Genomic DNA, 25,068 nt, shown 5'->3' with positions numbered 1-25,068 from the left:
TCAATACTTTTTAATTAGACGCAGACAGATGTGGCACGGGACTTTTGAATTTTATTTTTATAATATTTGAAATTTTATTTTTTATTGACAGCCTAATGGTAACCAGTAGCCGTAGCCTATGGACGCCTGCAACTCCAATTAGGGTAATTGCACGTTACCAAACTTAAAAAAACCGGCCAAGAGCGTGTCGGGCCACGCTCAGTGTAGGGTTCCGTAGTTTTCCGTATTTTTCTCAAAAACTACTGAACCTATCAAGTTCAAAACAATTTTCCTAGAAAGTCTTTATATAGTTCTACTTTTGTGATTTTTTTCATATTTTTTAAACATATGGTTCAAAAGTTAGAGGGGGGGACGCACTTTTTTTTCCTTTAGGAGCGATTATTTCCGAAAATATTTTTATTATCAAAAACGATCTTTGTAAACCCTTATTCATTTTTAAATACCTATCCAACAATATATCACATGTTGGGTTTGGAATGAAAAAAAATATCAGCCCCCACTTTACATGTAGGGGGGATACCTTAATAAATCATTTTTTTCCATTTTTTATTTTTGCACTTTGTTGGCGTGATTGATATACATATTAGTACCAAATTTCAGCTTTCTAGTGCTAACGGTTACTGAGATTATCCGCGGACGGACGGACGGACAGACAGACATGGCGAAACTATAAGGGTTCCTAGTTGACTACGGAACCCTAAAAACCGCATACGCTGAGCTCTGTACTTATGACATAATGACCTTTTAAGATCCTAGACAGGTCAAAGCTGTTTTCATGTTTTGAAATTTACTAAGTTATTATATTCGGTGTTTCTAAAGTAAAAAGTTTCTATAAAAGCGCAGCAGGATTTTTTATACTTTAATATCTTCGCACTAGATACTTTCTAACATCATTTCTGAAATACTGATAGACATTATCGATTTTTTTATTGGCTACCGTGAGGTAGGTAGCAAATATAGTCCTATCTATTATAGACTTCATTATCTACTTACTATCTTTCCAATATGTATCAATTACGAGTCATTTTTAACCGCCTTCCAAATCTCAAAGGAAGGGGTTATCAAGTCGTCTGTATGTTTTTTTTTATTTTTTTTATTTTTTTTAATGTTTGTTCCTCGATATCTCCGTCGTTACTAGACCGATTTTGAAAAATTTTTTTTTGATTGAATGTACATGCATACAGATTGGTCCCATTTTTCTCAGAACCCAGTTCTGATGATGGGATCCTGGAGAAATCGAGGGAACTCCTCAAATCTGAAAGGCATACATATGGTGATTTTTGTGTTTTTAAAGGAACAGCATGCATTTACGTACGGAACAGTAACATTTGGTGCAGTGGAACTCCTGATGATGGTCAGAATGGAACTCCTCAAATCTGAACGGCACACTTATAGTGACTTTGGTATTTTTATAAGAACAGCATGCACTTACGTCCAGAACAGGCCCCGTAGCCGAATGGCATTTCTCCGACGCCAAACGAAAGCGATACGCCGCTGGCTCTGTCGCGCCAATACGCAAGCGCGATAGAGATAGATATCTACTAGCGCTTCGTTTCGTGAGCGTTTCGTGAGCGATTGTGCCATTCGGCTAGCCACCCAGTGATATTTGGTGCAGTGGAATTGCTGATGATGGTCAGAACGGAACTCCTCAAATCTGAACGGCACACTTATAGTGACTTTGGTATTTTTATAAGAACAGCATGCACTTACGTCCAGAACAGCGACATTTGGTGCAGTGGAACTGCTGATGAAGAGTGAGCCGCCCCTGGTTAGAGTTCCGTTCTGATAATCATTCTCATCTGTAAGTACTTCAGAATCATCCAGATTTCAAAATTGGTTCAGAAATGACGGAGATAATCGAATAACAAACATTAAAAAATATACAGACGAATTGATAACATAATCCAACATTTGAAAGTATTTATCACCAGAACCCCAAAGGAAGGCGGTTTTTTTTTTCTTAAAAATTATGTAGTAATTGTGTCGCTAATGATTATCGATTTACAGTGTAAAAGATTAGATAGGTAGCATGTATAGCTGTTACAAAGCCAGCTAAAATAAGACAACAACATTACAACAACAAGATTGAAACTCGTACCCAATATGTTATTTAATCCCATTTTTTATAATACATATAACTTGTAGGCACAGTATAATAAAGAGTACTAGCTATCGTACAGTATAATAAAGAGTACTACCGCCTGTCAAAAACGCGAACAGCCGATCTGTCATATTTCACTCATACAAGCGTTCACCTACACGAGCTTAGACTGTGTGCTAGGAACGCGCCTCCTTCATAAATATTTGATCGCCAATGTCCGAGATGTGCCTGTGGTTACCGTGACCGATAAGATATCCTAATGAATAATTTTAAAGGCGCCCGTAGCCGAATCTCATTTCTGGGACGCTAAACGCCGCAGAAATGCAGTTTGGCTCTGTGGCGCCAATACGCAAGAGCGATAGAGATAGACAGCTACGAAAGAGATATTATAGAGGTAGAGATTTTATCGTAAGCGTTTGTGCATTTCGACTACGCACACAGATATCGAACCGGGTAATGTGAAAAGGCACTATTATAAGTTCAGATATGAAATATAGGATAGGTAGTTCTCCTTAAAAGATGTGTACAAAATGAAACACATCAGAAGAGTATCAACACAATCATCATCCGAATAACACCTCACTTTAACCTACAAACTAGAAACTTATCAACAGCCTCAAAACTATTTTATTACAACCGGTTATTTATTTAAATACCATTGCATTCACGCAACCAACCAGTTTCTAAAACTGACCGCCCGAAAACCAAACTTTACTGGTTTATTTTAACTATAAATACCTACGTGATTTTCAAATGGAGGTAACCTCACGTAAAAATCGGTGTAAGTTAACCAATTACTTAGCTGCAAATTTCATCATCCTTCTTGCGTTATCCCGGCATTTTCCACGGCTCATGGGAGCCTGGGGTCCGCTTTGACAACTAATCCCAAGATTTGGCGTAGGCACTAGTTTTTACGAAAGCGACCCATACAACCATTTCAGTCGCAAAATCTTCAAATCAGTAACTAACTGTCAAATGTGACATAACGCGTGGTAACGTCGTGCAAACAATGCGACCGTATTGATACAATAACAAAATGTAGTCGTCGTGTGCACTCGTTACGGTAACAAAATGTGTACGAATTTGTGGCTGTCAATGTCACTGTCAGAATGACTTTTAACGACACTTTATTAGTCGACGTTTGCACACATAACTTTAACAACTTGTGGACGAATTTGTGGCTGTCATTGTCACTGTCAGAACGGTTTCTGACAGTGACATTGACAGAATTTGTACACACATGTGTAGGTCTGATTACCGAACTGCTCCTAAACCACTGTATCCGCAAATGACAATCTGAAATACGAAGGTTTCTCAAACTGTCTTGTGAAGTTGTGGATTGGTTGCTTTGAATCATTTAAATATGAGCGAATTAAATAATAATAAACGACGACGACCATTTAAGCACTCTTCGACATTTTATAGAAATGTGGGAAAGTTAAGAAAAGTGCAGAATGATAATACAAATAGATAAGCACTTTATAGTTACTTAATGTATTAAATATATAATTTTTAATTCTTATTGATAAAAATGAAGTGTAGTGTTGCTTTACACAATAAAAGTAGGAATCAAATGAAATAGAGTATTTACTGTGATATTAATAGAATTTCTGTTGCGCAATGATAGTTTTTTTCAGTACAGATGCTGCTTTTTTAACGCAGTAGTGCGAGCAAATCAAGCAATGATTCATTTCTTGTCTGGTCGAAACTCTTAGCTTAGATTTAGGTACTGAAAATCGTCGTACGATACACGTGCGAAAAGGACATTCACAACTCGTGTCAATTTAAAACACTCCCTTCGTTCGTGTATTAATTTATCGTTACTTGTATCGATTTTCCTCTTTTCCGCACGCATATCTACAAGTATTTTGTTTGGGTTACAAAAAAAACACATTATTTACTCTACTACGTTTTATTTATGTCTCTTTAACATTACAAATTTGTAGACACTTATCTATACAAAAATCTTGACAAAAGAAGTACAGATCGCTGAAATTAATGTTGATAGTAATATTAATGGCGACTACTTCAACAAGTGTCAATTGTGAAATGCCGCAAAATACTAGTTGCTCTATAGAAGACCATAATAATATGATCCCTGATCCTTTACAACCCAGCAGCTCGGTACGCATGTTACAATTTTTTTTTAATCTTCTTTAGTGAGGGCAACTGAGTACGACGGCATATTTAATTGTTTATAAAGTTTGAGGATGCCTGGAAAAAATTAATACAAGAAGCCATTTTGAAAATATAATAAATATTCACTGCTTTCGGTCACGCGTGTACGCTGCGAACATTTTGCGACCGTTTGTCGACCGTTTGGTGACCGTTTGGCGACTGTTTTTTACATGGAATATTACCGTCTTAATCCATATTTTAACAACTTTATTGGTTTTCTAGGCATTATTTTTATTATTTCAGTATAGTATATGCACCGGAGCACTAAAACTTCACCAATCAATATACATAACACGCAAACACCGAATAGTCAATAATATTATTACTGGTTAAACTGAGGTAAATTGATGGCGCGTTGATAAATTTAGACTTATTTTATGAAATCACTCGAGCAATTTAATTGGCCATGGTAATTAGCCCACATTATATTACAAATGCAAACAATATTTATCTTTAACAAATTCTTACGCCATTACATTTTAATGTCAAATGATTTTATTTCTTTTTTACTTTGACGTCTCTGACAGACTGACAGTCGCCATTTGAAAAGAATGAAATGAACGAATGATTTTGGGAAACTAGTCGCCAAACGGTAACAATGTGTGCACGCGTAGTGCACACTTCTGTCACTTCTGTGACCATTTGTGCCTGTTACCAATCGTCCCCATTTGGGTCGCCGCGACTAAACGTCGACCGTACTGCGACTAAGCATTGAGACCCGAAGACCTGTGTGTACACAAAATAGGAGGATTTGCGTAGGAACGGCGACCGATTATGGTTATATGGGGAGTGCCATCTGACCTTCCAACCCGAAGGGTAAACTAGACCTTATTGGAATTAGTCCGGTTTCCTCACGATGTTTCCTTCACCGAAAAGCGACCGGGAAATATCAAATGACATTTCGCACATAAATTCCGAAAAACTCATCGGTGCGAGCCGGGGTTCGAACCCGCGACCTACGGAACGAAAGTCGCACGTACTTACCGCTAGGCTACCAGCGCTACCTAATGTAGGTATATTATGTTCCCAAAGAGATTTAGAAAGTCATTTGCTTGCGAAGTCGTGTATGGAAATACACGCGGAGCAGTGTTGCCAGATCTACTGATTTAGCAGTAGATCTACCTGATTTTGAAAAAATCTACTGATCTACTGCTTTTTTTGTGTTTTTTCAAGAAATCTACCTGCTTTTTTCCAAATCGATATTTTTTAGTATAAACAATTGGATTGGCTTCAAATTTTTACTATAGACGGTTCAACAACTTAGTGAAGGCGCGAAATTAAAACTTTCTATGGGTCAATTTTCATCCCTTCATTTTTTAAAGTTGCTGCTTTTTTCTAGTGACAGAAATCGCTTGACAGACTTTATATCTGTGATTGTTCGTAATGTAGTGGTAGCTTATTGGTATTAGCAATAGCGATTTAGGCGGGTGCAAGAAGTTTGCTGTTTGTATTCTAACTGGTTTTATATGTGTTCATATAAATAATAGTACATTACGTCAGGTGCCGGGAAAGAAGGGCTTACATCTGTGTAGGTATATCCATCTGAGTAAGATAGTGATACGAAGCCTGTACGCCCTTTTCACGGCGAGGCATGTATAGTGCTTTTCTCAAACTTGCAATGAAATGAAAAAAAAAAAAATCCCTTGATAGTTTTGATAAAACTGGGCAAAAAGAAAACTTTTCTAATTCCGCGCCAATTTTTTTTCTCTGAGGTAACTTATCACACGGTGAAATTCAGGTGCATTTGTACTATTAATGTTTTTTTTCTGATTACTAAATGTCATGGTGTAGTGTCAGCATTTGACGTTTAACAAATGGAGGGTGCTTTACAGGCTTTGGTGTGAACTGTACTATAAATATTATCATCTTCACTCAGCTCACCGGATACGTAGTAGTCCCGACAACATTTCATTGCAAGTTTGAGAAAAAGTTCTTATTTGTGTATAGGAATGGAATCAATTGAATGCATCCTACACATTATAAAACAAAGTCCCCCTTCGCGTCTGTCTATGTGTGTTCGCGATTAACTCAAAAACTACTGAACGGATTTTCATGCGGTTTTCACCTATGAATAAGTGATTCTTAGGGAAGGTTTAAGCATATAATTTGTTGCGACTTTGTTTGATGTTTTGATGTTTTGTTTGACGACCGGTCTGGCTCAGTCGGTAGTGACCCTGCCTGCTGAGCCGCGGTCCTGGGTTCTAATCCCGGTAAGGGCATTTATTTGTGTGATGAGCACAGATATTTGTTCCTGAGTCATGGATGTTTTCTATGTATATAAGTATGTATTTATCTATTTAAGTATGTATATCGTCGCTTAGCACTCATAGTACAACCTTTGCTTAGTTTGGGGCTAAGTTGGTCTGTGTAAGGTGTCCCAAATATTTATTATTTATTATTATTTATTTTGATATATGACGATATTTGCTAAACAAGTCGGACAAAATCCCACTGGCTGAGAGCCTTAATCGAAAACGCTGCCCAACCCGTTTCAGCTATATCAATGAGCTGTATAACGAAATAGTGTATCTCTCATAAGTTTACATAAAAGTCCGCGAAAGCATATGCCTATCTTTTACGGTTAACTTACTATGTATATTTGTATAACCATTTTTAATCCCCATGCGTAGCTGTATGGGATAAGTTTTTTCTTGATGTGTGGCTTTTCGATTCGGTTTTTTTTTCATACAAACATTTGATCATGGATAAGAAAGAAAAAAAGCTTGTCAAAAATGACCTTTGTATGTTTTTTCCAAAACCTATAAACGCAAATCTTCATGAATTTGAAATCGCGAGAAGTCTAAAAGAGTTTCAGGACCGTTTTCGTGTAACAGCATATATATATATTTTTTTTTTCATTCTTCTTCACTTGGTATCAATATTTGTAGTCTACTGCTTTTTCTCCCGATCTACTGGTTTTTTATTCATTTTTCTACTGTATACTTCAGATTCCGTCTGGCAACACTGACGCGGAGCGACATTTGTCAAAATTGAATAGCCCTTAAAACAATGAATATTTAATGTGTGTCGAATCAAATAAATAAAAGCGACAGGTACAACAAGAAGACACTGGGACGGGAAGACACTAGGACTGGGTCCTCTTTTTACACCAGTTCTATAAAATATAAACATATATGACGTTTACTTTAAGATAGTACATATCGCAGCATAATTATGAAAGTTGACATTAACACTCATTAGTGATAAGAGATCATTATTTATTAATTAATTGCATTGCACGCATAAATCAATAGAAAAAATATTGAATAGGAATTCTCCTATTACGGTCTTAATTATTTCATACTTACAATACAATACAATACAATACAAATCCACTTTATTGCACAACCTCAGAAATGTACATAGGAACACACACATTACAATAGATTTTATTACAGAGGTAAACAACAGGCGGCCTTATCGCTAAAGAGCGATCTCTTCCAGGCAACCTTTGGGTAGTGGAAAAATGGTATTCATAACTTTAACTAATTAGGAGGTGCAAAAAAAACTAAATTAAAAGTAATTAATTGTAGCTAAAAAGCATATACCTACATAATACATATAATACCTACACATACATACACATACATACTGCTTACATATTATATACCTACATACATATATTATAATACATACAATATTTCGTGCCAAACGTGTAAGTGGACAATTTACAGAGACACTAATGAAGGGACAAATAATAGTCTTTCAGATGGGATTTAAAAGTAGCAAGGGATTGAGCGCGTCTCAATTCGACAGGAAGAGAGTTCCAGAGCCGAACAGCCCGAAAAGTGAAAGAAGAATTGTAGAATTTGGAAGAGGAAGGAGGAACAGAGAGAAGCAAGTTTTGTGAGGATCAATAGGCCTAGCACATGATGGCCGCGGGAGTATGTCGCCGCGAGATAGATGCCACGTCTTCTTCTAACTGTATTAATGACATAAGGACGGGTAGTCTATCTCGCGGCGACATACTCCCGCGGCCATCATGTGCTAGGCCTACTAGTGGAGTTTAAATAACTGAAACGTTCTTTTAGGTAACGAGGTGTGGTGGGATTAAAAAGTATATTATATAAAAGACAAAGAATATGAAAATTTCGTCGAAGGCGGATTGGGAGCCACTTGAGTTGCGCGCGGAAATGAGAGACGTGGTCAAATTTACGCAATCCAAATATAAACCGGATGCAGAGATTTTGTATTCGCTCTAGCTTGCTCAGTTGCTCCTCTGTGAGATCAAGATAGGAGATGTCAGCATAATCAAGTATCGGCAGAAGAAGAGACTGTGCAAGCGCAACTCTGGTGGCGATTGGCAAGAAGTTACGTAATCGCCTAAGAGAGCCAACAGCAGCAAACATTTTCCTACTAACCTCGCCTACTTGAGGTGCCCAAGATAAGGAGCGGTCCATAACAACACCCAGATTTTTCACTTGATGTGATAAAGGAATCTGGACACCGTCGAAGTATATGGGAGGAAGATTCGCAAAGTCTACTCTGGGAATGAGTTTGCTACTGCCAACAATGATGACTTGGGTCTTCTCAGGGTTTACTTTCAGACCATGACTGGTACTCCATTTTAGAATGCGCGACAAGTCATCATTGGTACTCTCTATAACAGAAGTAAGATCACCTATTACTCCCTGTCTGTATATCTGGAGATCGTCGGCATAGAGGTGAAATTTGGAAGAAAGATTATGAGTAATAGAATTAATAAACATGGAAAATAATAAAGGCGACAGTACACCGCCCTGCGGAACGCCAGCCGATGTACTGCACCATGACGAACGGAAGTCTTCTACTTTTATTCTTTGCCGACGCCCAACCAAATAACTATGAAACCAGTCAAGTGCTGAGGGAGATACATTAAGAGATCGCAAAACAGCTAGTAAGATGTCAAAATCAACATTATTGAAAGCGTTGCTGAAATCCAGTAGAGTCAAGACTGTTAGCATTCTGTTGTTCATACCCATACGAATGTCATCTGTGATTTTAACTAATGCTGTAGTAGTACTGTGACCCGAACGGAAACCAGATTGGAACGGGTTCAACAATTCATTTCTGTTCAGGTACGAGGTTAGCTGTTGATGTATTAACCGCTCGAAGACCTTAGATAAAAATGGGAGAATGGAAATAGGACGATAATCGGAAAAAGAACAGGGATTGGACTTTTTAGGCAGAGGGATAATATCGGCATCTTTCCATTGGACAGGGAAAACACTAGTAGAAATAGAAGAATTTAGGATGTCAGTAATTACAGGAGCAAGGATATCTAGAAGAGGAAGAATCATGTTGCGGCTTATACAATCAACTCCGACAGCATTAGAAGTGATGCTCATTACATTTTTCCTAACATCATCCTCAGTAAAGCGACGAAAAGAGAATTGAGAAAAGTTCTTGCTGGGAGCACAGGAAAGACAATTAATTGTGTCCTCTTTTATGGAACCACCAAAAGCTGCAGATGCGGAAAAATGCTGATTCAACTTCTCAAAATCAAAATTGTTAGAGTTCGAAGGTTGCGGATTTTCCCTACACCCAGAGTTCTCAAAAACCTCCAGACTTTGGCTGGGTCACCATTTTCTACCGAACTGTGTATATGGCGTCTTTGAGCATCACGACAAACCGTGCTACAGCGATTGCGGAGGCTGTGATATCTACCTTTGTTTTTATCGGTGTTATGAGCTTTATATTTAGATTTGGCCAGATTTTTCTTTTCTATTAAAGCCTTTATGTCTGCCGTGAGCCATGGAGCAGGAAGATGCCTTACTTTGACAGCCCGAATGGGAGCGTGAACATCAAAAAGCTGGATAAGAAGTGAATTGAAAAGTGAAATTTGATCGTCCACTGTTCCCGCTCGCGACACGGCACTCCAGTCAATCTTAGACGCGTCAGTCTTAAGTTTATCGACATCTAGCCGTCCAAAATTGCGCTGCAACAAAATTTTAGCTTTGGCCTTAGGGGGACGAATTTTGTAGGAGAGAAAGAGCAAATCATGGTAAGAAAATGCGTCAGCGGAATGCTGGCCAAATTTAGCAACATGGACAGTAGAGGAAACCATGGCCAGGTCTAAAAGAGAAGGGGAACAATTAGGGAAATGGTGAGTAGAACTAGAAGGAAGGATGCTCAAGTTGCATGAATCAGCTAACCTTTTAAGTGACTTAGATCTGTGATCGTCTTTGAGGAGACAGGTGTTGAAGTCACCCATTATAATATGATGACTATATGAAGGCATAAGGTCTTCAAGAAGTTTCTCAAGAGACGAAAAGTAGTTGACTTGAAGTGAAGGAGAATAGAATACACCAAGTAGGACTTTGGAATAAGATAAGGATACCTCAAGAAATATGTATTCAGCACAATCAGAACAAGGGGAGAAAGGAGACAAGCTAACAATAGAAAAAGGTATGTAGGAGCGAAGATATATAGCAACTCCACCACCACCCCTGCCAGAACGATCATGGCGGACTAACTGAAATCCAGGCAAGGAATAAGAGGTAGACGGCAGGATCGGCTTGAGCCATGATTCAGAGACTAGGACAGCATGAATATTATTTAAGTCGAAGGTTAACAGAAGGTCATTGTAATGAGCGGGGATACTTTGTGCGTTAATATGTACCACATTAAAGTTTTTTGCTACGCCGATAAACTGCTGCTCAAGAAACTCGTGTAGAGACGGAGGCAGACTATGAAAACTGACATCCGTGTCCACATCGGTAAAAACATTATCAGAGGAAGATATTGATAAAAACTGGTCACTATTGGCACTACTATTTAACAAAGACATAAATTATAAATAAATAAGTAAGTATAAATAAACTAAATACCAAAATATTTTTAAATACCAATCTATAATTCTCCACACACCCACCAGTAGCACAGGAAAAGAAAGTAATAAAAATGCTTTTGGAAGCTAATTTAGAAAATAAATACATTATAGGTAGACATATTTACCATTAATATCTTAGGTGCAATGAAACACTAAAACACTTATTACGAGAAACGGAACGCAAGCAAGTTGGCACACAGTTGGCAATACTGTTACTAAACGAAAACGTCAAACGTCACTTACGCGAACTGACTGCCAAAGTAAAGGAATAACAACAAAAATTGTAGTTGTAGCAATTAAACAGTGTTAAAAAATGATAAATAAGTGGGTAAACTAAAAAATGTTAAACACCAGTGAAAACCGACCAAGTTAAGATGTCCGATGACTATTTCAGTGTAGTACGGCCAAGTAAAAAAGTTACTCTAGATTTTGGGTTTTGCTGAGCCACGATTTGCCCTCACAAATTGCTTGACCGGCGGCTTTCCAGCTCCACTGACCCCAGAACCCTGAGGCGCTGCGGGATTCGGCGTTGAAGTGGCAGGCGACACCTGTGCCTCGGGGATGGCATCAAGCTCCGCTAAACTGACTACGCGTCGTCGCTCGTCGCCCGAACACAGAACATGAATTACTCCTTCCCACGTCCAACATCTTCGAATCCCAAAGCGCTCACGAGCCGCCATGAAGGTCTCCTGCCGTGACTTAGTTAGAAACTCCGAGATTGTAGTACCGGATCCCTTTAAAGCCACCTTACCGAACCACAGCTTGTCCCGAATTGCACTGTCACAGAACTTAACTATTATAGGTCTGGGTTTGTTACTTCGGGGACGGCCTAATCGATGACAACGGCTTATGTGATCAACTGAGAGGCTACTATGAACGGTCTTGAGCTCCCGCACCACGGTATCCGCTGCACTCTCGTCTTGGACCTCAGAAACTCCATGCACCAGTAACATCTTACGCCGGGATCGCATCTCCATCTTGTCAACCTGCTGTGTAAGTTGGGCTACTTGCGCTTGAAGCACATCCAAGGCCTTCAGGATACAGGATTTGAATGCAGTGAAGGCAGTCGCCAGCGATGAAACTGCTGGGTTATTTGCTTCGGCTTTATTCAGGTCACCCTCAAACTTGGCCATCTTCTCCTCAAAATTCGTCGACAGCTCCTCTATAGCCTTCTTGACTGAGTCGGCTTGTGACATTTCTAAGTTGTAGTGGCAGTACAAGTGAAAAATGAAATAAGTGTTCTGGTTTATAACTTCCTGGACAGAATTACAGAAAACCACTGGTAGGTGAAGTGTGCTATTTAAACATTTACTAGTGCCTTATTATGTTAGTAAACAAATTATTCGAAGAATTCAATAAAGCAGCGTAATGGTTCTTAAGAAAACTCTGAGATTAGTTTATTCCAACCCTATGCCCTGTACAAAACTTGTTTTATTGGAAAAGTTACAAAATATACTCAACTTTAGAAAGTTATTGAAACTTGGGCACAGGAGATATAATAAAAATAACGAGGCATGTCAAACATACACCGAACTCAGAACGATATACGAAAGATGTCATTCATTCATCGTGCGTCTTGCCCGCGCCGAGACATATCCGAATCAAATTCTACAAATTATCCTAATGATAATGATATCTAAGTATTAAGTTACTCATGGAATTGGCTTGTACTAAGTCAAAACTTTTATTTATACCCTCGGTCAATATGTGTATCAAATCACATTACTGAACAACGGTATAATATAGTAATACTTAATGCCTATTTCTTATACCGAATTGCATTAGGTATTTATTAACGCTGGAATGCTATTCGGTAAATAACTCAGTTATACAGCGTGACTTCTGACGTCTGTGAAAATCTGGGTGAAATAAATTATATTATCTTCTAATATAATCTAATAATTTCTTCGGACTATTATATTATTTACTGTAGGTATTATATCTGCTTTTATTGCGTATTTGATCTGACCTAACTAATGACGTGAAACGTCACGTAAGGTCAAACGTGTGAAAAGGTCAAACATGTTTTTGAAATCTGTCTTGGACAGTTACTTAGACGATTTACTTCGGATATTATATGTGTCGTTATTTTTTTTTTGCTTTGATTGCGTATTTTAGCTGACTTAACTAATAATGTGGAACGTCACATAAGCTCAATAACGTAACAATCTTAATATAACATGTTTATTGAAATCTAAAGGTAAGACTGGATATTTATATTATTTACTGTATGCTCTGCTTTGATTACGTATTTGAACTGACCTAATGCTAATGATGTGAGACGTCACATAAGGTCAACAATGTTACAAGGTTAATATAGATGTTGTTTCTTTCGTAGGGATAAAGGGGCTATTTCCGATGTAATTATATTGCTTCATTGCGTGATAGGTCACTTCTTTTAACATTGTGTGGGACAAAAGTTTGTTACCGCTAAGTTGTTAAGTATTTTACTACAAAGAGTTTTCTTCAACTTTCTTCCTACGCAACTGTTAAGTCTCTTGAGATGCATAAGTTATGGATAAAGTCGATCGAATCGATTGGAGTAGTAACCTACATACCACTCTTCTGAAGTGGCGCGACAGATTGTGTTTTGATCGCCAAGTAGCGTCAACAATAGTCACTCCGGCTAGGTCTAATGCTTAAAAAACAAGACTAAACACAAATGTTTACAGTAACTATACCTACTATTTGAAATAGAAATAGAAATCATTTATTCGTGACAACAGAAATTATTTACAGATAACACAAAAAGATAGGATAGGTTGCCACGAAATGGTCCCGACTCGCTGATCTTCCGTCGGGGCCATTGCGAGTGAAAACATTTGCTATATAGAACAGTTGATATGCCCTCTAGTTCCCTTTTGTGGCTACGATTTTATTGTTTCCGGGCACGTGTAGCCGTTTTCATTCCATGTATGGTCACGTTTCAAAATTTCACACAATTATGAGTCTTATTCCTTAATTTTAAGGTCTACTTTGTACACGTTTTCTGAGTAAACGAACCCTCGTAACGTCTGCATTCCACTGAAGAAGATAAATATTTTATGAAGGCATATTGTCTTTACTGCATTGTTGTACGCTAAAATTTACTTCTAGAAGCAAAAAGACAACTTGCATTACACAACTCAAATGAAAATATCTAGAACATTTTAGCTTTTAGAAATTGTAACTGACACTCAAAGTGATGGCAGTGGTTAGAGACACTCTCGATTCCGGCTCCGTTTGGCTCGCATTGCTAAGCAGCAATTAATTAGGATGGTATAACTTGGCATACCTTTGCATGCGCTACCACTACCACCGATAAGGTACGCTTGATTTTTGACAACCCTAAATAGTCGAACGTGGTAGAAAGTGACACGATTTGACCCTGAACCGCTGTCAAACTTCGGGTTTATACGAAGTGTCGTGTCTGTACGTTAACCTATTCTGTAGTTACGGTCCGCAATCCGATATCGGATCGGATCATGTGAAAACGCACTTAAGGTACACTTGATTTTTAACAACCCTAAATAGTCGAACGTGATAGAAAGTGACAACACGATTCGATCCTGAACCGCAGTCAAACTTCGGTTTTATACGAAGTGTCGTGTCTGTACGTAAACCTATTCTGTAGTGTCGGCGACCCTCTAGGCTATCTGGATACCCCCTGTACACAGCTAGTGGCAATTACTTTATGTAATATATGCTGTGATAGGGCGGTCATGCACGTACATTATCACGTGTCACCTACTTGCGTGTGATTGGTCGGTTTACTGTCTGGAAATGTACTTATTTATTTCTTGTTAAATCTAAATACTTAATTAGCTGACTTTTCTAGTAGTAAGTTGTTTTTCAATATAAAACTTGGGTGATAATTTTTTATAAAAAAAACGTGAGCCAATTCTCATGATATTATTAAAATATTGATTCTTAAAAGTGAATCATTGCGTTAAAATTAGATACTTCAATTACTTATTGACTTCTAAAATCAGTGGATATACAGTGACGATAACTTAGAAACCTCAAATTAAATTTTTCGTCGTTGATTTCAAGCCCTCCATTTTTCTAACTGAAGTACCATTAAATTACATGAAATTAATCGGTGTCAAGACTCATTTACGTTTTATTTATTATTTAATTAATCCCACGAAAAATATTAAGCAGTACTTCGGTGATCAACACGACCAAGAGGTCATTCGAATTTTGAACTTACTTACCTACACTGATATTTATTATAATGACATAATGAGTTATAAGTGTTATAACTCATGTCATTTAGGTGTCGTGCATTTCGGTCTTTAGGTTTAGGTAACGACTTTGACAATGGGACCAAATCGAAAAAAAATCTGTTGCCTCGTAGGTACATTTGATTGAATATTTTTGGATTGGTTGGGCCTAGTGAAATGTATCAGTACCTGTACCTATGTCAAACGTGTTCCAATCTAACCCAATGGTCAATCGTACTTAACAAAATCCTAACCTGTTTCGGATATCATTTTGATATCAATGCACATTCGAATTGTCCTGCAAATCACAAAATCCATCAGCTGCGCCATTAATCACGCAATATCACAACAATAACGCAACTTTATGGTGATCACAATGGCGCCGCGAATGGAATGGCGGCAAGGATTTCCAAAGTAAGGATAAATTCGTATAATTTCGGCTGAACTTGCTCGTTTGACACGCCTATTACATCGCGGTTATTACATATTTTAATGAGTTCGCATCACGCGCGCACTTGGCCGCATAGACTTGCACGCTTGGCTGCCATCTGGGTGCCCCAGTCAACAACGTCCTACGCTTAGGGCCACTTGAACCAACGAAAATGCAGGTTTAACCCGAGGAACCCACCATTATATATGGAATTTGACAGATGACAGCCCACTAACCCTGAGTGGTTGGTGCAAGTGGGCCTTAGTAAGCGATTCTCTTCCTATCGCTTTTCTGTTAGTGACACGGGAGAGCCATACTGCGTTTCGATCGCCGCGCATGGGTAACAATTATTACTTCAGCTAGGCCCACTAGAGCCCGTCCTTACGAAGGAATATATAAGTCAATGAATGGTGAAATGAAAACTTCATTATTCATGTTTTGGAACTAGGCGGTATCGAGGTGAGATTGTTCTGGAAAAAGTTATTATGGGTTACTGGGTATCAAACAGTCAATCGAGAACTCTTTTTTTTTTTCAATAGCGAGATATTGTCGTTTGGACTCCTGATTGTATCATATCATAACGATCTCATAGACTTAAAGTTTTATTTTTTGCCAGTACGCTCTGCATTTAAGTGGACTTTACCCTGTGTGTGAAATAACTCTTTATTTACATGAACATATTTACATAATTATATAAGAAACTAGGACTAAATTTAATAGCTAGCTAATGTCTAAAATAGGCCCTTGAGGCATTGTACCAAAGATACTGGCGACATTTCCTCGCAGTATCGCAATGCTGATACGTTGTGCGAGGAAGTCGCCAGCTCTTCGGTCACCAGTTACATTACAAACCTAATATTTTGACAACAAATAACACTACATATTCTTTCGCAGTCGTCCAAATAACTCCAGTAGGCCTAGCACATGATGGCCGCGAGAGTATGTCGCCGCGAGATAGATCATACGTCTTCTTCTAACTGTATAAATGACATAAGGACGGGTAGTCTATCTCGCGGCGACATGCTCCCGCGGCAATCATGTGCTAACCCTGCTGGTAAAGTTTATTAATATAAATCGGTGCCAAGCCCGTTATTTCATTACACGGCCAACTTGCAATGCCTGTTGCCAACTCATTACTTATTAAGCCAAAGCCGCTGTTTGGGACGCAGACGTGTTGCCTTAATGCGGATTTCAGGGTACATAGCCAAAGTCACAAATGTCACAAACGCTTACGTTTCGGAAGTAATATCTTAGCCACCTTTTCCTCACTAAGAGAAAATTGCATTGTGAATTTAACAAGTTCGACTTGTTGCGGGTTTATCCGTATGAAACAAAAGGATTTTAGTAAACTGAAAACACAATATTAATGAGACAAGTCGAATTTGTTCGAACAACAAGGTCAAACTTGTTAAAAGATATTAGATTGAATCAGCCAAACATATGTTTAAAACAATATGTGTCGTTGCTAGAATCGACTTGTTGATTTAAATATATGTTTGATTCAAATGACGAGTAACTTGTAGAATGTACTAGTTACACTTAACAAAATCTAACTTGTTGTTTGAACCAAAGAGCACGTAGGCGCTATTTTAACCAAAAAAAACTTGTTGAGCGAACATGAAAACTGGTTGTTTTTTCTCTCAGTGTATAGCATTTGTCCCATCATCATCGAGGAGCTATCGGCGAAAAAAACGAACAAAAGAAAGTCGCTTCTATGTACCTTTGTTGGGAGAAGTGCCTATCGCTCTTAGTAGTGGCGCGACAGAGCCAGACTGTGATTCGATTGCTACGTCGCCGCATTGTCACTTTGGCTAGGCCGGCAGGAAAAACACTGGAAAAGCTATTTGCAAGTTCGAAAACAAGTTGGTTTTTTATTTAAATGCTTCGTGGTTTTAACTGCAGCTGGTGTTACAGTGCATTTGTTAATGTATAAAGAATAAAAAAGCTTGCTAAAAGGAACTTACTATCAACGCTTAGGCGCGATTATCTCTTTCGGGAATTACTTCATCAATCATCATATTTTTTGCGATTTGATTATCGAATATTTTTAGTACACCCGACAAGTAGGAAGATACTTTGTTTACACCTAACCAAGTCTTTTTTAAGCTAAATTGTGAATTACAAAAACCACTTCAGTTACTTTAAATTTTTACGAAAAAAAGACTGAAAAATTGCTGAACTTTCGTGCCTTTTAACGCATGCGTCTGTCTGTGTCTACAGAGTGTAACAAAAATGGTGGTGATCCGTTTAAGGGCGTACTCAGTATCGTATTCTTATCAGGAAAAAGTAGAAGAAAAATTTTTTTTTCGCTAAAAAAATTTTCACTTTTGTATGAGCCGGGCCGCGCGAATCGGTCGAATCTCCATACAAAGATAAAAAAAAATTTTGCGAAAAAAAATTTTTATCCTACTTTTTCCTGATGAGAATACGATACTGAATACGCCCTTAAACGGATCACCACCATTTTTGTTACACCCTGTAGGTATACCGATGCACATATTGCATATTTGCATAATAAGAAGGCTAATAAAGAATAAGAAGCGAACTCCTTTTAGTTTTAACGACTATTGCAACGTACAATGTAATTAATACATTTTATACATACACATAAAATAGTTCTCGCGCGGTGGCAATCTTCCCAACATTACATTTTTGCTGCCAGTCTTCCTCAAAAATAATCTTAAAGCCTTTATGATATATGTAGTAACAAGCCCGTTCTTTTGCAGCTGAAGACTTGGAATCGCTGATCGAAGTGGTGGTGCGAGCGACCAACCAAGGTGTACCGGCAGCGCAGAATGTGAGCGGCGGACCCAACTGGAGCTTCGGACAATCTCTGTTTTTCTCTTCTACCGTTATTACTACTATTGGTGAGTAACTTCTTATATTAAGCAGAAGTGAAATCGCAAAGCTGCTAGGCTACCCTTGGAGTCAAGTCATACATGTAATCGATGCGGTAAGAAATGCCAATCGGCTATTGGCTTGACATCAGTCATCATCATCACAGACCATCTCGTCGCATCTTAGTGCGTTTTCACATTATCCGATCCGATATCGGATGTCGGAAGGATTTCAATAGAAGAAATCCAAGGTGGCGCCTGTAATGTATGTGATATCGGTCCGACATCCGATATCGGATCGGATAACGTGAAAACGCACTTAGGTACCAATAATAGTCGACACGTTCGTTTTTCGTCAAGTTCCTTTTGTCCGATTCTGCTTTCGTCAGCCATACTTCATTCGTCAATTAGTCTGTAGTCATTATCGTCTTTGACCATAATGAGTTGTTGGCCTTTTTCTTATTTTTTACTACACTCTTTCCAATGAGGAGGCACGCTCAAAGGTTAAGACAGATGGCGCCACCCTATTAGTCCGTTGCACTTGCATTGCACAGATAAAGAATTTAATGAGAGCGAGAAGATGATATGTTTTTTCTCTCTCTCACATACGAATGACACTTGCACAGGCGCCGCCTGGCGGGATAAAATGTCAGTGTGCCTCCTCACATAACAGTTTTTTTATCCTTAAAATAACTGGCCATTATTTATCAAATAAATTACAGTGACCTTTCAATATGATCTGAATCAGTCTGAATATTCGGTTTGAAATAAAAAACGATTCTAAAAGAACGTTGAATTTTATAAAAGAATGGAAAATTGACGGTAATCAATTTATATTCCTTGTTTTTTAGGACTAGGTACATTGATGGATGGACCGAATTTTTAGGACAGCAATGATCATTTATCTTGTGAAATGGGTTATACTCGTAAAACTGGAATCAATGGGCCACCTTTTAACGATATTTTGTAAAAGAGAATGGATTTCTGGTTCCTGATGGTGTAGGGTATTGATTTGGTGTTCCAATTCCCTAAAATGGGGGTGGAAGTTTTGTGCAGCATTCCGCAATTTTCTAAGTTAACGCGAGCGAAGCCCCGGGCAAAAGCTGGTTTACTAATAAGATCTCCCTGTTTTCCAGGCTACGGCCACGTGACCCCCCTCTCCAAGATGGGCAAGATGTTCTGCATGCTATACGCCTTGCTCGGTATCCCGCTGACCCTGATCCTGCTGTCTGCGCTGGTGGAGAGACTGCTGCTGCCTGCTACGGCTTTGCTGAGAACTCTGAACGCTGAGCTTGGACATCTTTACAGGCCTTTTACGATACGGCTGGTTCACCTTTCAATGATTGGTGAGTATTTTAAGTGCTGGTTATATATGCATCTTGAGATACCCAGGGCAACCAGGGGGATGCCTAACGCTGATTCTGCTGTTGACACTGGTAAAGCGACTTTCTGAATCTGCCCATATAACCATAATCGGTCGCCGTTCCTACGCAAATCCTCCTATTTTGTGTACACACAGGTCTTCGGGTCTCAATGTTTAGTCGCAGTACGGTCGACGTTTAGTCGCGGCGACCCAAATGGGGACGATTGGTAACAGGCACAAATGGTCACAGAAGTGACAGAAGTGTGCACTACGCGTGCACACATTGTTACCGTTTGGCGACTACTTTCCCAAAATCATTCGTTCATTTCATTCTTTTCAAATGGCGACTGTCAGAGACGTCAAAGTAAAAAAGAAATAAAACCATTTGACATTAAAATGTAATGGCGTAAGAATTTGTTAAAGATAAATATTGTTTGCATTTGTAATATAATGTGGGCTAATTACCATGGCCAATTAAATTGCTCGAGTGATTTCATAAAATAAGTCTAAATTTATCAACGCGCCATCAATTTACCTCAGTTTAACCAGTAATAATATTATTGACTACTCGGTGTTTGCGTGTTATGTATATTGATTGGTGAAGTTTTAGTGCTCCGGTGCATATAGGTACTATACTGAAATATTAAAAATAATGCCTAGAAAACCAATAAAGTTGTTAAAATATGGATTAAGACGGTAATATTCCATGTAAAAAACAGTCGCCAAACGGTCACCAAACGGTCGCCAAACGGTCGCAAAATGGTCGCAGCGTACACGCGTGACCGAAAGCTATTTTTAAAATGGCTTAATTCTTGTATTAATTTTTTCCAGGTATCCTCAAACTTTATAAACAATTAAATATGCCGTCGTACTCAGTTGCCCTCACTAAAGAAGATAAAAAAAAATGTAACGTGCGTACCGAGCTGCTGGGTTGTAAAGGATCGGGGATCATATTATTTTATGGTCTTCTATAGAGCAACTAGTATTTTGCGGCATTTCACAATTGACACTTGTTGAAGTAGTCGTCAATAATATTACTATCAACATTAATTTCAGCGATCTGTACTTCTTGTCAAGATTTTTGTATAGATAAGTGTCTACAAATTTGTAATGTTAAAGAGACATCAATAAAACGTAGTAGAGTAAATAATGTGTTTTTTTTTGTAACCCAAACAAAATACTTGTAAGTAGATTAGTAGATACGAGTGCGGAAAAGAGGAAAATCGATACGAGTAGCGATAAATTAATACACGAACGAAGGGAGTGTTTTAAATCGATACGAGTTGTGAATGTCCTTTTCGCACGTGTATCGTATGACGATTTTCAGTACCAAAATCTAAGCTAAGAGTTTCGACCAGACAAGAAATGAATCATTGCTGGATTTGCTCGCACTACTGCGTGTAAAAAGCAGCATCTGTACTGAAAAAAACTATCATTGCGCAACAGAAATTCTATTAATATCACAGTAAATACTCTATTTCATTTGATTCCTACTTTTATTGTGTAAAGCAACACTGCACTTCATTTTTATCAATAAGAATTAAAAATTATATATTTAATACATTAAGTAACTATAAAGTGCTTATCTATTTGTATTATCATTCTGCACTTTTCTTAACTTTCCCACATTTCTATAAAATGTCGAAGAGTGCTTAAATGGTCGTCGTCGTTTATTATTATTTAATTCGCTCATATTTAAATGATTCAAAGCAACCAGTCCACAACTTCACAAGAAAGTTTGAGAAACCTTCGTATTTCAGATTGTCATTTGCGGTTACAGTGGTTTAGGAGCAGTTCGGTAATCAGACCTACATATGTGTATACAAATTCTGTCAATGTCACTGTCAGAAACCGTTCTGACAGTGACAATGACAGCCACAAATTCGTCCACATGTTGTTACCGTTATGTGTGCAAACGTCGACTAATAAAGTGTCGTTAAAAGTCATTCTGACAGTGACACTGACAGCCACAAATTCGTACACATTTTGTTACCGTAACGAGTGCACACGACGACTACATTTTGTTATTGTAACAATACGGTCGCATTGTTTGCACGACGTTACCACGCGTTATGTCACATTTGACAGTTAGTTACTGATTTGAAGATTTTGCGACTGAAATGGTTGTATGGGTGATTGATTACCTCAACACCCGGCTTGGTCATAATTTAGGTAGGTACTGTATGGTTGGTGTACTTTTTTGTCATATTGGAAATTCATAGCTTTTGAGTAAAGTTACCGAAGCTCAACGAGGTTGCGGAGTGTTTACTGTCCGCAATGCGCTTGTAACACCTCAGGCCCCGTAGCCGAATGGCATTTCTCCGACGCCAAACGAAAGCGATACGCCGCTGGCTCTGTCGCGCCAATACGCAAGCGCGATAGAGATAGATATCTACTAGCGCTTCGTTTCGTGAGCATTTCGTGAGCGATTGTGCCATTCGGCTAGCTACCCTGGTGTTGCAGGCGTCCATACGGTCCATAGGGAATGAATAGTTACTGTGCCAATTGTGCCATAGTATGTATAAATTAAATAGAATCGTTCTCAAATATTTAAGTATATTTCATAAATAAAGTATTATCTACCTCATTAGACTTATATTGACCGGGATATAGACCGTGATTACCTTTTTGATTTCGTCAGTTTTCCGTGATCATAATGCATGCTACTGCGTCGCAATATCGGGAGCTCCACAAAAATCAAAAAGGTAATCACGGTCTATATCCCGGTCAATATAAGTCTAATGAAAATAACCGTGAATCATTCAAAACTCTTATTACCTACCTCTGCTTTATAAAGTTATCAAGCAAAGCAATTAAACTGTTGCATTCTCCATTCCAGTGACGTTCCTGGTGGTGTTTTTCCTCGTAATTCCTGCTGCGATCTTCGCGTCCCTCGAACCTGGTTGGGACTACCTGGATTCGTTCTACTACTGCTTCATCTCGTTGACTACCATAGGGCTGGGAGACTACATTCCTGGAGACTCGCCTGGGCAGGAGTACCGACCGCTGTACAAAGTGGCTACTACTTGTAAGTACGGTTTGATTGCATTAACAATATTCAGAGGTAATTATCAATTCTGTGACAATATTGTTTTGGTTCACTGACTACGTTAGATAGCTGCGATTAATAGGACGGTGGATGCTTAGATCTCATAGATCATTCACTCTTTCAGATCTTTTAGCTCCAGCCAGAATGGGCCGTAGTAGTAGTAATAGGGCCGGTTGCATCAAACTGTTTGTCACAGCTAAAGCGTTCGTTAAATTTTATTGTATGGGTTCCAAGTTCCATAGACATCTGTTGTGTGACATATGTGTGTGATAATTTGTGTCTGTCAAATGTGATTGATGCAACTGGCCCTTAATCTTGTTTTAAGACTTGTAAATGTCCCATAGTGCGTTATGGCATGAGCTTTTCTATGGCCAATCCTCGACGTTACAACGATTACTGATCAGAAAACTCTATTCAGGTAGTAGATGTTATTGATGTTAGTAATACATTCATAATAACTATCTGTTATTTTTTTTCCAGTCTTCCTCCTGGCTGGGCTAACTTTCCTGATGCTGACACTAACCGTCTTCTACGACATCCCGCAACTGAACCTCAGCACCGTCTTCTCTTCCGTGAAACTCGACGAGGACCCAGAGAAGATGCGTCTCAGCGGCTCCGGCGTCATGGGCCCTGGCTACGGGATCGGGGGACTTGTCATGAGGGATGACTACAACCACCACGACCAGCGCCGGTCCGTCGTACACATCCGGCCGCATTTGGACGACAGCCCTAGCCCAGAGGATACCACGCCTGTCCATGCTAGGGATATGAGGGTGCCTCATGTCCATTAAACGGTTACGTTTGACTTGCGTGGCAAAATTAGCAAATTTCAACCAAAAGGCAGAGGAATCTTGAACAGTAAAAAGACAAAGCACGGATTGGAGAATCAGATTTGTTTATATATACCCTTTTGTTTACGCGTTGATAAATATTAATGTTGATTATAAAATTATCACTGTCGAATCATTTTTTCGCCAGGCGACGATGTTAAGGCACCAGCCGACGTAGCCGAATGGCAATCGTCGACGCCAGACGCCGACACAAATGCAGGCTTGTTCTGTCGTGCCAATACGCAAAAGCGATAGAAAGTAATACGAAACAGATATTATCGTGAGCGTTTGTGCATTTCGCTACGTACGTGTTTCAGGTCTTTCTGCTAGCAAACTTCAAAATCCACCGTCATGCAGAAAACCCTCATTGACAAAATACGTTTTGGAGCACGAGATTTGACATTTTGCCTAAGCAAGTCAGCGTCAGGACAATTGGCTATCTTAACAGCATTTGCAGGGGAGCACAAAAACAGCATTGCCTATTAGGAATCTCTTCCACTAAAGATAAAAGGATTCCTAGAAGTCTACGTTTGGTCCCTGTCTAAATAGCAAATGCTACATAAAAATGTGACAATCAATTGTTTTTATCCAAAGAACATGGCGCGGAGCTTTTGGATTGGCTTAATTCAATATTTAAAGATATAGTTCGTATAGTATTCGTTATTTAATATTTGAAAAATATTTCAATTTATTTAGTATATGACTAATTGACTATGCCCAAATGGTATGTGTGGTTTTAATTTACCTAATTTGGTTACGAAAATTATGTTGTGTAGGTATGTAAGTATAATGTCTAATATTACGAGAAAAATATGTAAATTTGATCATAATGTTATGTGCATTTAAAATAACTGGCCTTCAAAGCATAAATGGGATTTATAATTAATTTCATTAAAACTATCAAGATTGTTAATTCTTAAAAAAAGTAAATGGCTGAAAGATTGCGTAGTCAAAATTATCATTAGGTACACGGAGAGTAAATACTTAAAGTAGGTAGTTTAACTGAAGGTATATATGTAGTTACTTTGTTTACATTGATTATTTATCCAAAAAACATGTGACGTTAAAAACATGTGACTTCTTTTTAAGAACTGTCAAAACGATTTGATAATATGGAATTACTATGAAATACTGAGGAGTGACGTCTTCATTTACTTTATATCTTTCTCTGTGACTTATTAAATAGAAAATGTTTAAACAAAACCACTGTCCAAATTCATAAAATATTTTAAGTATAGGAAACTAGCCTATTACATATTCAAAA

The 25,068-nt window shown here is 38.4% G+C and overlaps 2 protein-coding genes across 3 annotated transcripts in view; one reads left to right on the top strand and one right to left on the bottom strand.

Moving 5' to 3' along the window:
- The window catches only part of LOC125229401 (potassium channel subfamily K member 6-like), a 144,387-nt gene extending 119,523 nt beyond the window's left edge, over positions 1–24,864 (top strand). For both annotated transcript variants that reach the window (XM_048134229.1, XM_048134228.1), the window contains 4 exons: positions 18,452–18,592; positions 19,699–19,908; positions 22,765–22,953; positions 23,455–24,864. In XM_048134229.1, coding sequence (XP_047990186.1) covers positions 18,452–18,592; positions 19,699–19,908; positions 22,765–22,953; positions 23,455–23,765 — 851 coding nt within the window. In that variant the 3' untranslated portion in view covers positions 23,766–24,864. The remainder of the gene's footprint in view (positions 1–18,451; positions 18,593–19,698; positions 19,909–22,764; positions 22,954–23,454) is intronic.
- On the bottom strand, positions 11,340–12,412 carry LOC125229402. Its single transcript, XM_048134231.1, has 2 exons — positions 11,795–12,412; positions 11,340–11,690 (listed from the first exon to the last, which is right to left on the bottom strand). The coding sequence occupies exons 1-2, from the start codon at positions 12,284–12,286 to the stop codon at positions 11,658–11,660; spliced, it is 525 nt and encodes a 174-aa protein (XP_047990188.1). The 5' UTR covers positions 12,287–12,412; the 3' UTR covers positions 11,340–11,657.
- Positions 24,865–25,068: the final 204 nt, after the last annotated feature.

Source organism: Leguminivora glycinivorella, chromosome 9, assembly GCF_023078275.1.
Source record: "Leguminivora glycinivorella isolate SPB_JAAS2020 chromosome 9, LegGlyc_1.1, whole genome shotgun sequence".
Taxonomy (NCBI): domain Eukaryota; kingdom Metazoa; phylum Arthropoda; class Insecta; order Lepidoptera; family Tortricidae; genus Leguminivora; species Leguminivora glycinivorella.
This window is presented reverse-complemented; position numbering and strand designations above follow the sequence as displayed.

What these genes read in the sequence shown, in the direction of transcription:
- LOC125229402 (XM_048134231.1), bottom strand. Translation starts at nt 12,286, where the DNA reads ATGTCACAAGCCGACTCAGTCAAGAAGGCTATAGAGGAGCTGTCGACG. An exon ending in CTACAATCTCGGAGTTTCTA is followed by an intron (nt 11,691 to 11,794) that starts ACTAAGTCACGG and finishes TTCGGGCGACGA; the next exon opens with GCGACGACGCGTAGTCAGTT.